The sequence below is a fragment of the Larus michahellis genome, chromosome 2 (assembly GCF_964199755.1).
Source record: "Larus michahellis chromosome 2, bLarMic1.1, whole genome shotgun sequence".
NCBI classification, from domain to species: Eukaryota; Metazoa; Chordata; class Aves; order Charadriiformes; family Laridae; genus Larus; species Larus michahellis.
In genome coordinates, this window is record NC_133897.1 from 63,275,527 (window position 1) to 63,289,431 (window position 13,905).

The following is a 13,905-nucleotide window of genomic DNA, read 5'->3' on the forward strand; positions in this document are numbered from 1 at the left end:
ATCATCACTGTTCTGCAGCTGCTGGTGCCCATGATCACAAATGGCACTAAGTGGTACAACGCTCTGCTGTATCAGCAGAGACAAAGAGATGCACTAACTCCTTCATGCCAGATGACAGTGGCTTATCCTTTTCCTTAAGAGTCTTATACTTTCATGTCTGCTTCAAGGAGCGCGCCAGAAAGCAGAAACATTCCCTTCCTGCCTTAGGTACTGTGTCTTTTTAGTAACCGGTGGATCAAAGGAAGTCTTGGAGGCAAACACCACCTGACAAAATGGCAGGCTGCAAGCATTTCCCAACTCACACGCTACATCATTAAATCAACGATATTAACACTCTGATGGGAGCGCTGCAAAAATCGGTGCCGGCCGTTCAGGACACAACACTGCTCTTCAAAACAAGCAGCAGCCCAGTAACAGTACTTGCGCGCAGCAAAGCAGCGGGGCGCTGGGAGCGCCTGCACTGCCGAAAATGCTGGCAACGGGCAGCAGGTGAGGTGTCAATATTACTCCTTACCAGAATGGTGCACGTTTTAGCCATGCTCTTCCTGGCTACACTCTGTGAACTGCAATCATCCTTCTGAGTTCCTCACTGAAACTGGGTGGCTTTCTGTATTTGCTCCTTCAACCATAAAATTTCAGTATCTAATCTTGCATTTCTTCCTAGCAAAGGCTGCCACAGAGATCTGTTTATGTAATTAACATGTTCAGGGAGCCTTCAGAATCAGCACCAACATTAGCAATCTTATCAAGGTTTTCAAAATTATGTATTACCTGGTAACACCCAGACCCTTTGTAAAGAATGAGAACCTAAAACTGACTACAAAATTGGGAAAAAAATTCTCAAAGGGCAAGTATTTCCCTTTTTGGTGATTATACCAGGATTCCATATCAAAATGCTTGGGTTTTTTGTTTGTTTGTTTTTTGGGGTTTTGGGTTTTGTTTGTTTGTTTTAAATTCATGGGAATACATGCATATGCATTAAAAAAAAAAAATAATGCAGAAAGTCATGAACGGAGATCAAGTTTCAAAGAAAAATTTGGATTTCATTTGTGTTTCCACACACAAACAGAAGTGATAAGAAACTGCACTTCAATAAAGCCAGAAAATAGTCAGTAACACCATTCTAATTAATCAGGGTGATAACTTTCAAAGAACTGTTTCCCAGTAACACCACTTGGGTGTTTTAACACTGCAAGTTCTAACTCTATATATAACACCTAAAAATTCTCACCAACTAGTAGTCTGGCTAGAGCAAGAGCAAAATACATTAAGAAGGTGCATGTAACATCACTTCCAGGAACAATTTCAAATTAATAAGTTAAACCTGCCTGGCCCAGATCTAACTCCATCAAGATGAGACCATGCAGTGCCCAACCTGAAGGGGCAGATCAGGTGATACACACTTAGCATTTACAAACGACCCTTTCTTTTCCTCCTCTGTAATATTAGCCCCAAACTCCAGCTCCCAAGCATTTCAAGACTCCAAGCAACTCCAAATCAGGGGATCTAGTAGCCTGATTAACACAGCCTTCCACAAAGTTGAAAACAATGTGCCAACACTTCTCCAAGGAATAGTTTTACGTTGGTGGGGAGGATGAAACAGAATAGGAAAGATAGTACATACTCACATTTTTTTTTAAGCTGGGGTGTTGGTGAATCCTTCTTCAACTTAATGTTAGTTACAACTGGTCTTTAACGAGATTTGCTCCGATTCAGTTGTAAAATAGTCCTCTTAAACTTCTAAATAATGGGAAGAACACAAGAAATGGGGTCTCCCAAGTCAGCCCATTGTGTTTTGGGTTTTTTTTTTTTTTTTTTTTTAAAGTTGGAGGAAGATGAAAAACTACATCGAATGCACTATGCTTCCATTTACCAGCATCACATCCTAAGCAGACCACATCTTAATTCTTTTAGTAGCTTTATACACATAGACAGATTAAAAATAGCTTAATTACAACTTTTATGGTATATTAGTCTTCTTTACGAGACGGATGATTTCTAGCGCATGTCCCTATTTTAGGAGTCAAACAACACATACACATACTCACGTGCTTTATTCCTATAAAATTTCCCCTCTAACTTCAGAATGGGAAGTTAACTCCTATTGTTTACACAGGAACATAAAGAAACTTTTTTTTTTTCCCTGCCACAGTCATCATATACCGTAACCAGCCCCTGACCGTCTTGGTGGCCCCACACTGGGCTTGTTCCAGTGTATCAATCTTTCTTGCACAAGGGAGCCCCAGACTGGGCACAGCACTCCATATACAGTCTCACAAGCACCAAACAGAAGGGAAGGGTCACTTCCCTGTACCCGCTGGCCACACGTTTACTCATGTAGCCCAGGATGCAGCTGCCCTTGCTTGCTGCCAAAAGTCACTCACTGCAAGGACTGCTGACTCACGTTCGACTTATTGTCCATCACCATCTCCAGAGCTGCTTCCTAGACTATCAGCCTGCTATCCAGCCCATACCTCACCAATTTAGCGATGATGCAACTGGGGCCAAGGCCTCGCCATAATCAAGGTATAGTACACATCTTTGCCCACAGTGTTAGTCATTTCATCATAGAAAGCAATGAGGTTGATCAGGTATGACTTGGCAAATCCATGCTGTCTGCTCCAAATCAACTTGTCCTTTGTGTGCTAAGAAAGGGCTTACAAGACGATTTGCTTCACAACCTCCACAGGGACTGAGGTTACGCTGACTGGCCTGTAGTCACCTGCATCCTCCTTCTGGCGGATGTGTGCACTGTTTGCCTTTTTCCAGTCACTGGGAACCTCCTCCAGCTGCCAGGGCCTTTTGAAGGTGCTAGGCAGCAGCTTTGCAATGACATTGCCCAGCTCCTTCAGCGCCCTTGGATGCATCCCACCTGGTCCCATCAACTTGTCTAATTGGCTCAAGTGATTCTTAACTCTGTCTTCCTTTACTGTGGGTACTGCTTCATGCCCACAGGCTCAGGGACCTGGGAATCCTGAGGGAAAGCCCTACCAGTTGAAAAGGGAATCCAAAAAAAGCGTTGAGTATCTCTTCCTTCTCCATGTCCCTTGTCACTAGCTCCCCTGCCACACCGAGCAGTCAGCTCACACTTTTGCTACCAGTGTACTTACAGAAACCTCTCGTGTCGTCCTTCACCTCCCTGGCTAGTCTCAAGTCCCGCCGAACTTTTGCTCTCCTCACTCTGTTCCTTCATGCATGGGCTATATTCCTCCCGCATAGCCTCTCTCTACTTCCTTTTTGCGTTTGAGCTCAGTCAGAAGCTCCACGTTCACCCATGCTGGCCTGTTGCCATGCTTGCCCAACTTCCTGTGCATGGGAATGGACCCTTGTTGTGCTCTGAGGACTCCGTCTGGAAGATCAACCAGCTCTCCTGGGCCCCCCTGCCCTCCAGGGCATTTTCCTGCAGGAAACCAAACAGGCCAAGATCTGCCCTTCTGAAGTCCAGGTCTGTAATTCTGTTATTCACCTGGCCCACTCCTCTCAGGATCCTAAACTTTACAGTCACCCGCTTGCTGCAGACAGTGCTGCCTCATCCTTTTACATCTTAATTATAAACTTCAATCCATGGAAAACAAAAGACAAAGTCTATGCTGATGTTTAACAGTCTAGAAAATACTTGTTTGTTAATCAGTAAAATGTTACTTACGTGTTACCTACTTAAGTAACAGTTACTTACTTATATAACTAACACAGATTTCACACAGCCGCTTTTATAAATGAAAAACAGGGAATTTTAAATGATGGTGCAGTATGATGAAATTAGGCTGACTTAAAAAAGGCAAAAAGGGCAAAAAACCCTCCAAAACCCCAGGAAGCAAGATCTCCTATCAGACCCCTACTTCTACTCTAAACCAGTAGAAGTCCCCATAGTCCACAAGCGGCATAGGCCACAAAGTGTAGCAAATACCAAGCAAGCTGCTATATAGTACCATGTATGATATCATGCGGCATTCTGTATCAGCTGGGAAATGAATCACCCACCACTGTTATCTGTAAGTTTTCACGTGATGTCTAATCACACAAAAAGGTGTTTTTAAAAGCATAATCAGCATCCATCATTAGGGGTACAGAACTTACCCATTTTGCATGCACAAAACAAGCCCGCATAACAGCAAGTGAATCTAAATCCATCTTTCTTCTCATAAGTGATCACTGTTTCACTTTTAGAATTTATGCCTCTTGGCAGAAGGGGGAGAAGAGCTGATTTTTTTTTTTTTTTTAAATGAAAAGCTTTTCAAGGATAAAGTGCAAAAGACAACATTACATTTGGCATCTTGGACAAGAAAGGACTGGATCTTAATTTCAATTAAAATAAAATATAGATGATGTGGTAAAGAACACTTTCTGTTGTAACTTACCTACATTTCTACATATAACTGCACTTCTTCACAATTTGCCTGGAAGAGTTAGATTTATTAGCATAGATTATGCTCTGCATACCATTTTATATCCACTTAAAACTTATTTCCTGATACAGACATATTAAAGTACACAAGTTAACTGTTATGCCTATTTCATGCATAAAGTAGGATTACATAAATCAGATTCTATGTCACTTTTAAAAGAATCTCTCCAGTAAGGAAGTAAAACACAACTTACAGCTACTATGTGCTTAATTTATATATAAAGACCACTTCATATCTACTTACGTATTTTAAAAATTTAAGAGGGGCTTCAGTAAGATCTCCGTTAAATACAAATTACTTCAGCGAAACCTCAGGGAGAGAAAGTTATTTTGAATGAGTGTGGGCGTCAAAGTAATACTCCTTTCAACTATATTAAGAAAGCAAGATGCATCGTAATTGTTCAATACAAAGAAAAGGCAACAATTCTATTACAGTTGACAAAGGGTGAAAGCATGTACTCATTCTTGCCAAGAGTTATCTTGCCAGCTAATTAGAGCAAACATTATCTATTTTAATTCTTCCACAGTGCCGCAGTGGTGGTGAACTACTGCTGAATTAAGACCCAGCTGGTCCCAGGTACAAGCACTCCTGTAGGGACTTGACTGATCCGGACTGTGGGAACTCAGCGAAACAGCTGACTGGGCAAGATGTACTAAGGATAGAGTATGGGTGGGACTGCTCAAAAGTAAGGGCACAATAAAGCGTGTTGTGAAGATTCTCCATGGGAACAAAACCTTCCTTTCTCAAAAAGATGGAGGAGAGTTTTCTGGCCTTTAGAACACATGGCTTCCTCAGCAACAAGAAAACATGTTAAAGCAACATAAGAAACTATTAATGGAATGTGAGAGGACAATTATGCTTTCACTTGATCTTTTACCAAAAATATTTTAGAGGGAGGGGAGTAAGATATATTTACAAAGCTTCTGTAGATTAACTAGCCTTCAATAACAATCCAGTATAGAACCACAAAAATTTGTTTAAAATTTAACACATAGTAACATCAAAACAAACAAATGTTTCCATGGAGACAACTACCTAAATAAATGCTCACAATGGATCCAAGACGTGACGTCACTCAGGCCTGCCTGCAACCATAGTAACATGCCAGTGTAAACAGAAATATTTTTATTTTTCTACCTAATAATGTCATAGAATTAGCAGTTTTATGGCAGTACTTAAACCATATTCTTGCAGTGCTGAGTGGGAACACTTCTAAAATAAGAGCAGCGGTATTTATATCAGGGCTATTACTATTACCATATTAACTACATACAACAAGTGAAGTAATGTGTATGGCATACCTAACATATCAAATTTGACAGAGCAGTTGTTGACCCCAATAAACAAAGAAATTTAAGTTCCTAAGGCAACATGCCAGAATGCTGGTCAGAGATCAGTAACATCTATTCTTCTTGGGTACTGTGCTTTCCTTGATACAAAAACCCTGAAGTTCTTAGACTGTTGTGTCTCACTGTCTTGCTGGATTAAGAAGAAGAATGTAGCCACATGTTGCTTTTGATACCAAATGCAGAACTTCTGTGCCCTTCTCCTGTGTCACCAATGAGCTTGCTTTCTCCAAGGCAACAAGATTCACTAAACCCATATTTGCACTCTGCAAGCACAACAAAAGACACACAGCCTACAGACTTTTGCAACTCTGGAAGAGTAACATAAAAGAAATAGTCGGTTAACGAGGATAAATTCCAAGAAGGAAGACAATTGCTTCGGTTACTAAAAAGACACACATGGAATTTCCATTTTCATGAAAACCATCCATTTTCAAATGCTGTTGTATGTCTGCAAGTTGTATGTCTCTAAATTCAATAGACCCAGATTGCATTATCCCTCTTACTTTGCAAAATATAAAAGAAAGATGTCTATATAATGTTCAGACAGTATGTGAAAAAGGAGTGCTTGAAATGATCTAATATTACTAAGATATTTATACTAAACCCTACATTTTAGCAGAAGCCTGACCTACAGGGAAATTGAAGTTATTATCATTACAAAAATGGTGAAATACTATTTTTGGTCCTGTTACTAAAATTTCACATACAGTAATTTATTAAAACTTTCCTTGTCATAGAATAAGATTGTTACTTATCCTTGCCTTCAAGTATGGCAGTGAATTTAGGGACCTGTTAAAAAAAAATTACTTCCTAAAAAAAGAAGGCTTAAAATATTTAAAACAATGATATGAGCAGGTTTTTCATAAAAGGGGTTGCTTCATTTTTGCCAAGAGACAAAGCCATCCTGATACCAATTAGCAAAAGAGATTTTTACATTAACTTTAAGCTATCTTTGAAATGAAAGTTCACCCTGCAATCATAGCGTTACAGTTGTATGCAGTCCAATGAACATATGAAGAAGAGTCCAACATCTCAAGTTTTGACTGTGAAACTGTAAAATACAGTAAGGAAAGCTCACTACGTAATTGCATTTACAGTTATATACACTTTTGTTGGTTTTGCTGCATTTTTAAAAGATTTCATCCCACAAGATATTGTAAAACTCTGTAATTCATTCTTCACAGTTTCTTTTGCTTTAGCAGGTGCAACATGCACAGAAAGATAACAGTATCATATGAGATGTCTTTATTGTACGTTCTTATAACCTAAAAATAAAAAAAATAAAAATACTTTTTTACTTATTATAGAAATGGCAGCTTATCTCAACTGCAATCCAAGTACTTGTCATAAATGTAGGTGGTTTTCCTCGGATCTCTAGGGATGCAACTTTTAAATATTCACATGCATGGCTACTCCCACAAGTAGGCCTTGGCTTTTCATTTCAAGTAATTCTATTACAAAATTCATTGCTGATTAATTTCTTGTGTTTTCTGAACTGACAATAGAAAGTTTTTAAGATAGAAATGGAAAAAAAAGACAGAAAAAGACATCTCTTAAATCAATTTTTAACACACAACTTATATTACAATCCACCACATTGGAAGGATTTGTAAGACCCTTAAGGACCTACAAATTACTATTAAACAAAAATACTTGGAGGGGAGGGTGGGTAGGGGGTGGGGGAGGGCGGAGATCACCCAGTTTACATCTTTACAAACAATGCAATTCTAGCAATTCTTATTTCACGTCTCCTATTGTGCATTCTTTGCATTAGACCGTTCCTCCTTCTCATCCTAAATTACATACAAATGTTGTCCTTACATGAAGGCCTTCAGCAGACCTTTTACGCAAGATAAATAGACAGATTACACTTCAGTCTGACCTGCCATCCTCATGCAGAAGGAAACCAGCTTTCTGCACTTATTTTCTTATTTGTAACAAAGGTTTACCAGAATTTTCTCAACCTTCATAACAACATAAACTTAACCTTAATTGACCTCATCTCTGAAAGACAGACATATAGTCCCAGTTTTGAAAAAGTACCATGGATATTCAAAACTTTCAGAAGCTTGTTCACCTGATTTGGCGAAGGTGGGGAAGGCGGTGTTGAGTCTACAAAAATGTTCATTACTTCTCAGGACTGAACTGATAAAATCTCTCCTGCAGCAGAGGAAGTTACCGACCAGTGAATAAAACACTATCTTTCAGTAGCTCTTAGGTAAACCTATCTGTTACGAATTTCCCTGTTACTTTACCCTGACTATCAGCAATGTGTATAGTTCCTACCTATTTTGGCAATATCTGTAGCAGAACAATAAATGAAGCCTGGGAGAGCTAGCAAGATGACAAACATGGGCTTTATACACAGACATAGTAATTCATAAATCCAAAGAACAATTCTACTAGATTAATTATTTTCTAGTGTTTGAACAACATTTGACGTTGTCATAAACTGTAAGTATAGCTGGCTAGAAAACAAACCCTGCTAAACACAGTGGTTTCCCAGTAATAAACCCAACAGAAAACCTGTTTAGAAGTTCTATCACAATGCTAGATGGCAATTGCAGTTGGGTATGACAAAGATATCTTCTTATATTTGGGTGTGTTCCCTGGACAGACTACAACTGCCAAGATCCACCAGCTTACCATAAGAATCCCAGGCCAAAGTCCATCTTGGGAGACACAGTCTAGCTGAAGAACTTAGGAACAACAGTGAAGTACAGAACCTTCTGACACCCATAAGCATAACGCTTATTGAGGCATGGAAGCAGTACTCTGCACTTTCTGGGGAGCCGGAAATTCTTTTATAGTGTTTAATGTTTTTCATTCAACACAGATGGGGAAACACTTGGGCTGTCAAAAAACCCTAGTGCTCTGCTGGGAAAAATGCTTGTAAAATGGAAACGAGCACGAGTTTGTTTTGCAAGTATGCCTGTTTTGATGCATCACCAAATCTATCATTATCCTTTAGCTTAGGGTTAAACGTGAAGCAAAAAGAGAAAGCAAGGAGACGTAATTGTCTAAACATGCTCAAGAAACCCTCTATACTCAGCCCATGCATAAGCCTCCTAAGTTACAGCACATTACTAACACCTGAGTAACTACAGCCATTAAATCTTCCCTTGTTAAAACTTAAAAACACTATAATAAATGTAATCTAGACTAAAAAGAATTGCTGACATCTTGCTCTCAAGAACAAAAATGTAAAAAAACCTCCACCCAACACTTAAGAAAATGTGAAGTATACCTACTGAAAGCATGCACGTGAAAAAACAGACCTCCTCAGTAAAGACAGCAAATCTCAGCTATCGTAAATTTCCCCATCTGCCATTTAAGCAATATTAATTTAAAAAAAAAGTTTAAAAGAGAAGAATATACAAAATACATGTTATACGTATGTATACAGGTGAGGAACGAGCAAGTAATTAATACGCAATTAAGATAAAAAAAGCTTTTGCATTCGATGCAGTTACCTTCTAAACTATTAAATGCTAGACATAAGAGCGTTCTTCTTCCAAGAGAAATGACAACGCTTAGCAGCAGTCACAGGAGAAACTGCTGAACAGGCACCTCCCACGGAGGCAGAGACAAGAACCCCCAAGCTGAGCTGAGACTGAACATGTGCTGACATTCCCCCTGAGCCTCAGGTCCCTGCCACCTCATACTCACTCCTGCAGAACAGGATCGGATTCCTTCTAGCCCAGCAGGCACCAAAACTCACACTTCTTTATATCCGCTAATGTTGCACAACTGTTTATGGCCTATCATGGGGCTGTCCTGTCACTAACTTGCTGACGTGAGAAAGTGGCGCTAAGATTTATTATTTCCTGTGATGATAGGTACAAGAGGAATTTTTAAGTTGATGAAAGCCAAAGAAAATTTGAAAATGAAGGCAGCATTGTCTATCATAGATCAAGAAAGAAACAAACAGCCCTACAGCCTAAATGTCTGTTTCAAATAAGTATACCAAACTCTGGAAACACAACTTCCAAAAAATTCATGTAGGGCCTAAAAGAAAAAGTAGACTAATACAAGAACAAGAGGGTTGGAGTGTGCATATTTCAACTGCCTAGATAAGATCCCTGAAGAGAAAAGAAACAAATACAGAAAGAAATAAGTAATGTAATTCTATCGGTGCATGTTAGACTAGACAACCTTTCAAGATCAAGGGCCTTTTCTTCTCTGCCCTTCTGTGCTTTGATGCACTCTAAAGGGTCAGTGCTTGTAGCAAGTTTTCCCAACTATCCTCGTAAGCAACACAGTTTGCATGTCCACCCCAGCATTACACCACAGTAGTTGAGAGCACAAGCCAAACAAATATTCCTACAAGCTGCAAGTACAATTAAGGGACCTCCCTTAAAGCATGTTCCTCAACACAATGAAGTGTGAGACAATTTAAACCGTTACTGTGATTATAAAAAGCAGAAAAGACAAGACTACCACTTCAGACACCAGGGGGAGGGGGAAGGTGAAAATAATCCAATTCTACACATAAAGTGGGAACAAAAAAATTATTTGGGGCTTCATACGGAATATGCTGGAACAGCTGAATGTCTTCCCTTGGATTTGATGAGTTTCTGGATCAAGCCTGCTTAGGTTTTCAAATTAGGGAGAAATTTCACTAAAGTTCCAATCTGCTCACAAGAATACGACAGGACTAATGAGATAATCCTAACCAATTAATGAAAGACATGGGTCTGCATCACAAATTCACAATCAGTGTGGTGTGGCCCTACACTTTAAACTTGAGTAGGTGTTGTGCTGGACATCAGGACTGTTGTTAGAACATATCCCACCTTAGCCTTTGTCCTCTGAGGCTGAGTTTTGGCAAGATGCAAAACTACATCCTGACTTCAGTCAGATATCCTTCAGGAAACATTCGCATCATTTACTGCAGTCAAAAACCAATATGTTTCTTGGAACAGCCTGCATTTGCCCTGATCACATCATACCTCTTTGTACGGTGTAACACCTGTGATGCTGAAGTCAGTTTAAGATAGCAGGACAGAAGCTGAAAGCTGTATCTTCAGACAAAGGAACAGTTTCATAAAGGAACAAGAAAGATCAATTGTGACAGAGACATACAGTGCCTCACAACATCTGTAAGCAACAGAAGATAAATTTAGATGGTATCTATGAAACACATTGAGGAGACAAGGAACTGATGGCAGAAAGGAACTTACTTGATTTTACTGAAGACAATGTCAACATCTGTAACTGTCACGTTCTTCCCATCTATCACATGACAGTCCTTACATAGCTTTGACCAGTTCTTCCCATGCATTTCTTTTCCTGTGGCTCTTGTATCACCATGGATGGCAAATTTTCTAAAGGCCTCTTCCAGAGCACTTATTTCTCCTGCCACAGCTCCCTCATGGGAGCTGTTTGAATCATAGGATAACCGTTTTGCTGCTCGGTCCTTTGCTGGATCTGAAGGAGACTTTGGAGGAGTCTTATTCACAGGTTTGGTTGACTTCGCTTTATTGTCAGCCATTGTGCTACAAAGAAGAGGAGGGTAAACTCATTACATTAATTCGCACTACTTTACTTTCTGTTAAGCTACATGTCACAACGTATGAAGAATAAGTGGTCTGTAAAGCTGGCAAGAACTCAGTGCCCTCCACCACCAAACAACAGCCTATAAATAGAACTATGTAACTCTCTGCCCATCTAGAAAAAAATTATAGCACATAAAAAAAAGGGCATGGAAAGAACATTCCAAAACAGGGCACAAACCTAATTTCACCACCATTACATCAGCCAACGAGAGAACACTCATTGTTTGTTTCTTTTCTTTTTTTTTTGAAAATTACAATCACCACAGTCACTCTACTGATTTGAATAAAAGTATGCTCTTTACACTGTAGGCATCTCTACCTACTTTTATTTCTGAAGGAAAAATAAGCAGCCCTTCATTTTCTGGACTGTGGCTCTTAAATTATTTTTTATTGCAAAAAGAAATATTTTGAAAGTGCAGCAAAAATATTGCTGTTAATAACCCTTATATTATATAATGAAAGGGCTAACAAGTAAGGAAGCCTCAGAAATGCTTAGAAAAGTTTGTTAACAAAACCATTCATTTCTCAAGTTCATGCCCAAAGACCTGTAGCTGTGGAATTCATTTGAAATGAACACATCCATGATGCAGGAGCACTGAGAAGGGACATCATTACTACAGAGAACAACTTTCAAACTACCACAGTAACTTTCAGATTATCATAGCTCATGGAGGATAGGTTTGCCTTTTTTAAAAGAAACCTTAAACTGAGCAACAGAACACTACAATTATTTTCAGGGGCCTTCATAAAGAAGAAACCCCTAACACACCAGAAGCACGCCACAGAAGCCTTTGCCTTCTGCCCATCCGCTCTCAGCGTCGCAGAAATAAAAATCCTAGGGACAGGGTGCACTGTTGGCCTGTTCCAACAGCCACACGCAGACTGTTGCCCAGACTCACATCTGTGGTGCTGCTACAAATTTTAACCCATAAAGAGGTGCTTCAGGTATCAGAATTTTGGCTAATACTGGATAAGGGCAAACACTTACCTCTCCCATTCCCTCCCATTACCTCTCTTCTGAAGTCACAGCTGTACATGGTATGTGACTAACATGTGCAAAGATTGGTATGTTTTTCTAGTTAAGGTTTTATTTCTGCAGCAGATAGAAAGTTCTTTTGGCTATATACTGCACTTCAACACAAACTCCGCCAATGGAAACAATTCTAAAATTCTCCCTCTTGTGATATTGCTTAACATCGGTCACTTAACAACCAAGGCATACCCCTTTCCTGCAGCTGCAACAGAACTAACCATAACTACCTGCTAAGCAGCAGTTACTGTTAAGCTTCATGATCAGAAACAACCTTTTAATAACCAAAAGCAGCCATATAAGACATTGAGAAAGCGGTATAAGCAGACGCTAGAGTTCAGAAGGCTTTGTGAAAGAACAGAAATGTCCGCAAAAAAACGCAGTTCCAGAAGTCCACAGAATATTTAGACAAATAGGTGTTGTGTTATGAACCGCTGTAGTCTGTATCATGTAATACTCCTTTAGTATCATGAAACAACAGGTCTTGTCCCTTCTCTCACTCTACAATAGGTAAATAATACAGCACGTTATACAGACAGAGATATCTATACAGACAGAGATTAAGCTAGGGATCAATCTGACTGAGGTCATGACTAACTCATGCTAAAATAGACTGAAAATGCAGATCTGTGTTCTTAGCACATGCCTAACCCGTTAGAAAAAGTTTTCTCATAGCATCAAACTTCCTTTCAGCCAGAGACTACAACACATACTCATCTGCAGACAGACAGCTGGGAGAACTCCCCTAGATAGAGTCACATATTAATCTGTATTCTTTCAAAAACGAGGGGACAAGCAGCTATTGTTCCTGTGAATGCCAGCTGCCAATGCTGTGTAGCTGCACGAATACCAGGTACCTATAAATAAGCCCGAAGCCTCAATACTGGCCAACTGTCAGCTCTTCTGGAAGTTTTATATTAATTTACACTCTTTCACTTATCCACATCCGCTCCAGGCGTCAGCATATTGCAGGAATTCTGGTATGGCCTTGATTTAGATTTGGGGGAATTCCTGTTAGAAGTAGACCACCTCCTGGCACCAACAAGAAAGACCCGAAGACTTCCTAAAACACAGAGTATTTTTGCCAACAATTTCACCGATTTACGCAACTCTACAGAATATGCGTATATCCTACCTGGTAAGGATTCACTGTGGCACCTTCCCTGCCCGGTCCCTGAGAACTAACGTGTGGCTAATCTGCTGAGGAAGTGCAGGCAGGTTAGTATTTGTAACAGGAGTTAGCATCACTGCCGTGTCACAGACAGGGAAACCAAAGCAAAGGGATGAAGAAGCATGACTCTTCCGCTGCCAGAGTCAGAACTTAATGAGGACTCTGGGACCCATACTCTACACTGCTTTAATTATTAGGCCACGTAAAGCGAGTACATTATTGCATGGAGTGCTCTGAAGTGCTATGAAGTTCTCTGATTCTGCGGAGGAAATACAAACATAGTCTCACTAGCTGCAAATGTATTAACCCAGTTTATGATCTCCATACCTAAAAATGCTTCAAAAAAAAAAAATCAACAGGAAACTATCAAAAGTGTGAATGTCTAGCTTTT

The 13,905-nt window shown here is 39.8% G+C and overlaps 1 protein-coding gene across 1 annotated transcript in view; it reads right to left on the minus strand.

Annotated features, from left to right (window-relative positions):
• TPPP (tubulin polymerization promoting protein) overlaps positions 1–13,905 on the minus strand; it is a 57,827-nt gene that overhangs the window by 34,635 nt on the left and 9,287 nt on the right. The window contains exon 2 of the mRNA XM_074575690.1: positions 10,939–11,253. Within this exon, the coding sequence (XP_074431791.1) occupies positions 10,939–11,249 (311 nt within the window). The 5' untranslated portion in view covers positions 11,250–11,253. The remainder of the gene's footprint in view (positions 1–10,938; positions 11,254–13,905) is intronic.